This window comes from Falco cherrug, chromosome 14, assembly GCF_023634085.1.
Source record: "Falco cherrug isolate bFalChe1 chromosome 14, bFalChe1.pri, whole genome shotgun sequence".
In the NCBI taxonomy this organism is placed as follows: Eukaryota; Metazoa; Chordata; class Aves; order Falconiformes; family Falconidae; genus Falco; species Falco cherrug.
Window position 1 is genome coordinate 12,135,626 of NC_073710.1, and position 6,000 is coordinate 12,141,625.

Below are 6,000 nucleotides of genomic sequence, written 5' to 3' on the forward strand. Positions count from 1 at the left end.
TGAATTTATAAGGAAAATAACATTCAATTTCAAGCTTTGCTACAAGAAAGCCTAAAGTGAAAGTTAAGCAACTACTCCAACTCGCTGTATTAACGATGCCTTTGAGCAAAGGCCAAGCAGCCAATACAAATCTAGCTCAAGTGGCTTAGAGTTATACCTTTAGGGTTAGCAAAAAAGAAGGTTACGTCTGCTGACAAACAGAACATTTTCATGGTTTAAACAGATCACCCATGCTCTAGTACCAATTCTTTCAAAGCACTGGTGCTCAGTTTTTGCTGTTCTTTATGGACAGCAGTTTCCATACATTCATTGGTCTGTAACATATTACATAGCCGTAGAATAAATGTGGTTCTTTAACTGATCCCACCAAGAACTGCACAACAGCTCAATTAACATCTCCTAAAGCCTGGTGCAACAGTATCAGTTTTAATCCTCCAGAACTCACAGAAGGATGCTATAGATTAGCTCCGTTTCTCTTTAGAATACACCTTCTGAGTTTATTTTACAGCTAAACATTTTTGAGAAGCTGCTAGGAAAAGGCTGAAGAGTCCTTCCGTGGGATGTCTGGAACTTACTTCTGATGAAGTAAAAATAATATGCCCTTTGCTTTTAATAGGCACAGAATCACAATATCCCTATCCAACTTAACTCAAGTTTGTTTATTGCTTACAAATTGCTGCAGTGGAATTAAAGCTCAAACATGAGCCAAAAGAGTAATGAGCACTGCTAGATGAGCTCTAACAGCATAGAAATAACCATAGCAATTTTACCTAGATTCGACTATAAACACCAGTTTGTAGATCCGATTTAAAAAAAACACAACAAAACATGATTGATCTTGTAAGTCTACTTTAACTGCAATAAAGTACAATGTGAACTATGTGCACACAGTACTTCTGAGAGCTTTCATAGCACCATGAAAATTAGTCTGATGGGACTGAGCTATCCCAGCGACGCTTTCACTTATAATGCTTTGCAATACCTTTATCTGTAATTGTCCTTGTCAAAAAGGCTGTGGATTTGTAATGCAATGCAGACTTATTAAACTGAAGTCTTAGGCAACTGAAGTTTTCAAGCAACAGTGACAGTGATGACAGATAGCAGTCTTATAAGTTGAAAAGCCCCAAACTAATTTCATCATTAGGAAGTGTTTTCCATTATACATTCCTCTATTATTAACTTATACTCAGCGGAGGTTAGAAACAGTAATGAGATCCTACACATGTGCTAAAGCTGCCTTCTAGGATTTTCACATCTTTATTATTATGTTTTCAAGCAGAAATCACTGTAGAAGTCAGAAGATCTGACAAAACACAGTTCTGTGCTGTCTCTCTATAACTCTGCAAACTGTACCTCACTTACATGCAACTCCACTGTGTGTTGCTGTGATTTTACAGCAGTACTCAATGCAAGCTATTACTACGATTAAGTACCATACTATCCACAGTTGCAGGGGGGAGGAACGACACAGCTTTTGGCAAGTACACAAAGAACAGCCTTTTTTGAGAGCTCTAACCTAGGATCACTAATTCCAGCCGCTTCTTATTCTGCTACTGGCCTTTTGGCCGAGGTTAAGCAATCACTTTTCTCCATCACCGTTTCCCCATCTGTAAAAGGAATGTAGAGACATTCACACCATTCTACAACTGCTATGACATCTATAAATTAAACAAAGCCTTTCTAGGATATTGTTAACTATGAAATATACATGAATTATGTATGATTCATCATTGGTCTACTTGTTGCATTAACTGAACTTGTTCCTCTTTTCTTTTTAGTTACCGAGAGGACATACTGTTAACCAGTCCAGCAAAAATTAATGTTTTTATTTTTTCTAAATAATTACTTTGATTTCTTTCTTTGTTTAGGGATAAAATATAACATGGGATTCCAGCAATCAAAAAAAGTAAGTTTCAGCAGTACATAAAGAAAACGTACCAAATCCTGAGTATGCAGTATGGATAGAGATGGCTCAGATAAGGCCACTAGACTGGAAATGAAGCACTGAAAAGGAAAGATGCATCAAAGCTTTGCCATGAAGTACAAATTTTCCTTTTAAAATATGAATTTGATAAGCTATGCAACTTTAGTTTTATGAGTTTTTTCCTAGACTGGATATTGCTAAAAGATACTGTAAACTTTGCATATATTAATATTCTGTATGCAATCATACCGATCAAACAAATGTCTTCGGTGGTACTTAAAAATGGGCTAAAAGAAAAATACTGGTGAAATTCCTCCATCTAGTGGCTGTTAGCACACTCAAAATAGCAGTGCTTTCATAGTTAAAGGACAAGTGCAAGATACACAAAGGAACAACTGTGCAGCTGACAGCTGTTACCCAAATGCCATTGCCTGGTGAAATCAGTGCGATGTAATTGACATCACTCCATCTCTACAGCTCCAGCTTGACCTTCTGGATGAAGAGTTAGACTGACAGAAGACATTGAAATCATGGCATTTGAGTTTCCCAAAAACTATAGGTTCATTATCATCGTTATCACTAAATGTGTGCATATCTAGGAAGTTTGAATTTGATAACCTTGAAATGTCAGCCACATCATGAGTCTAGTTACTCTTATTCAATTGAATTTCAGCCACTCTGTAAAGGGTAATATAGGTAAGTATTTCTAGTATTTTACATAGACAAAAACTTTAATACACCTTCGACTACTGGAAACAACCTCTTTAGGTAAGGGCAGAGTACAACAATCACTCCCAGCAACTTAATACACACTGTCTTGTATGACAAATTATCAGTTGTTTTCCCAGTCTGCACATCACATACCACCTCCACTACCACCATAGCGAACAAAACATTTTAGAAGCCTAAAGTTCTGCAACAACTTGCACAGTACTCTAAAAATCCTACTTAATACTGATCTGTTCGGACTTTTGTATAGAAGTTAACAATTTAAGCAAGTCAACTACAAAATAATACAATTTGGTTTTTTTCTTCTTTTATCACCAATGCTTTTCATAATGACTACTGAGTCTCTTTAAGACTTTTTAAGTCTCTCACCCTTAAAAGGATGTAGCAAGATATAACCTCCATAACAGTACAAGTTACTTAGAGCATCACTTTTTTCAGCCAACAGACACTTTTAAAATCACCATTACAATTAAGATTTGATTTGCCACCTTGAAAGAGCATGACCCTACTAATCCTCATACTGTACACCTTAAAATTCATCCACTATCTTATTTTTAAATAAGTTTTAAATACTAGTAAGGAGCAAATTAAGACTGAAAAATCAGAAACTCACAATTTGTAAAACCTCTAAACAAACATTAAATATTTTGGGTAAGCAATAAACACACTGCATCTACATCTGCCTCCTCTGTTGAAATACTCCCTTGTGGTTCATATGGCACTTGGCTCCCAGGTGAGTTCCCAAAACAGGGATGACCTGTAGTTAAACAGTGTTCAAAACCTAATTGTAGTCCAAGAGGCACAGACATGTGGACTGGGATTTAATTCAGCAGGAAGTAATGGAGCACATCAGGGCTGTGTGCCAGAAGAAGTATTAACCAGTGAGATCTGCCTAATGAGGAAGAGCAGGTCCCAGACACCCCTTACCCATAGACCCACCTTTCTTACTCTGTTTTCACTTGCCTAACCCCTGCCACTGCTTCACTCCCACCCCTTACTGCTTCCCATCAAGTCCCAGTTACTTTGGTCCCAGGCTCACCTCACTCAAGCCTCCCTTTGGAGTCTCCATTCACACAGCCCTCACCAAACCCACTTCTCTGCAAAGCCTCCATTTTCTCACTGCAGTCCTTTCTGCTTCCCTCTTTCCACTCTTGCTCCCTCTACACCCTCACTCCACTTTGCAAACATTATAACCTTCCCTTCCCTGACAGCCTTCACTCTCCACACAACTACCCTCACTGCAAAGATAAAGTTACTGGGGGGTGGGGGTGGCAAACTGATTCATGTGACAACAAGCAGCCTGGAATAATTGAAGTCCTCAAAATACTCAGATACATTTTAGGGAAATTTCAAAGACAACATATCTCAGACAAAGTTATTCTATCAAAGTCTGGGTACAGTCACCACCTAAAATACAGTTAAAACCAAATCTGAACAGGAATTTACCAGTTCAGGCTCATCTCAGCCTTTGAATTTCATGTAAGCACAGAACCAGATGACAAGAGAAAAGTCCATACCACAACATAGGCACAGTGCTGAGGACCTGGAGCAATGCATTTTGCTGTACAAATCTGCTGAACTCAGAGCGTATGAAAGATCCCCACTAAATTGTACAAGCTGTTAAGATTGACACTCTCTCATTTACTAACACCTTTAATCTATTTTTTCCCCCCATCAGGACTGTGTTTCCAGCAATAACCAGGATAGAAGATTAAGAAAAAATACTGCAGACAGAGTAGCAACAGTAAAGCAGAGCGATTCATTACACCTATCTGAAAGTGTGCCCACTAAGCTTCAAAGCACAGACAAAAAGCAAAGCAGCATAACATTTGCAATGAAAGATCAACAGAAAGGTGAAGAAATTAATTCTATTGGGCTCCATAAACGGAGGAGGAGATTTATAATTAAAAAGAGCCCAATCCTGATCTCCATAAACAGCTCCATTCTCAACCTGCCCACGCTTAAATCTGAGGATAGAAGCAACAAGTGGAAGAGTCTCTACCAGATCCAAAGAGAAAGAAAGAGGATTATGAGGGAAACATGTTCTAAATACAAGAGTAATAATAGAAGAATAATCACTCCTTATCATGTTTCTAGAATATTTGTAGAAGACAAATACAGAGTTTTATACTGTGAAGTACCAAAAGCTGGCTGCTCTAACTGGAAACGGGTGCTTATGGTTCTTAACGGGCTGGCTTCTTCCACAAAAGATATACAGCACAACACAGTGCACTACGGAAACTATTTAAAAAGACTGGATGGGTTTGATCACAAAGGAATTTACCATAGGCTCAACACTTACACAAAGATGCTTTTTATTCGTGAACCCTTTGAAAAGCTGGTATCTGCATTTCGGGACAAGTTTGAACATCCAAATAACTACTACCACCCGGTTTTTGGAAAAGCCATCATTTCCAGATACCGTGTCAATGCCACCAAAGAAGCATTAAGGACAGGCTCTGGAGTCAAATTTAAAGAGTTCATTCAGTATCTCCTGGATGTACATAGGCCAGTGGGTATGGATATCCACTGGGATCATGTCAATAGGCTTTGCAGCCCATGTTTAATAGACTACGACTTTGTTGGGAAATTTGAAAGTATGGAAGAAGATGCAAACTTTTTCTTGCACTTAATTGGTGCACCACAAAATTTAACTTTCCCCAAGTTTAAAGATAGACACTCCAATGAAGAAAGAACTACCACTAAAATTACACAACAGTATTTTGCACAGCTTTCTCCTTCTCAACGGCAACGAAGCTATGACTTTTACTATATGGATTACTTGATGTTTAACTACTCAAAACCTTTTGAAGATTTATATTGATTTGAGAGCTGTGACATTTCCACGGTCATATCAGTTGACTTGCCTAAGAAATCCAGGTGGCTTCTGTTTATAAATACTCATCTGTTAGTAAACAATTGGTCAAAGAGCAGGAAAAAACCCAAAACAGAACATAAATGGCTAGCGATGTTTACACCTTCACCTTAATTGCCTCCTTTTTCAAAGCATATTTTTTTCTATAGTTTCTCCATATGAAATGTATGTACATATATGTATAATATGTCAGGGCTCCCAAATAAATCACATAATTTTCCATGCTGGTGTGGCCTGTGTTTGCACTGAGAGAACAGTTTGAAACTGGGGACATTCTGCAGTGGAGCCAGTATTTCAAGCTCAGTCCTGCTTAGAAAATAAATCTGAAAGTGACAAAGTAGCAAGAAAAAAAAGAATACACTGAGTAATATTTACAGTTCATTGAAATCTGCAATGCATGAAGCCATACACTAAACAGGCACTATATATTTGAAGTTGGTCATAGATGGCTATACCCCGAGAGTCTTAAAAT

General features: G+C 38.0%; 1 protein-coding gene across 2 annotated transcripts in view; it reads left to right on the plus strand.

Annotated features, from left to right (window-relative positions):
• CHST8 (carbohydrate sulfotransferase 8) overlaps positions 1–5,731 on the plus strand; it is a 185,732-nt gene extending 180,001 nt beyond the window's left edge. For both annotated transcript variants that reach the window (XM_055726998.1, XM_055726997.1), the window contains exons 3-4: positions 1,869–1,906; positions 4,332–5,731. In XM_055726998.1, coding sequence (XP_055582973.1) covers positions 1,869–1,906; positions 4,332–5,477 — 1,184 coding nt within the window. In that variant the 3' untranslated portion in view covers positions 5,478–5,731. The remainder of the gene's footprint in view (positions 1–1,868; positions 1,907–4,331) is intronic.
• The last annotated feature ends 269 nt before the right edge of the window (positions 5,732–6,000 follow it).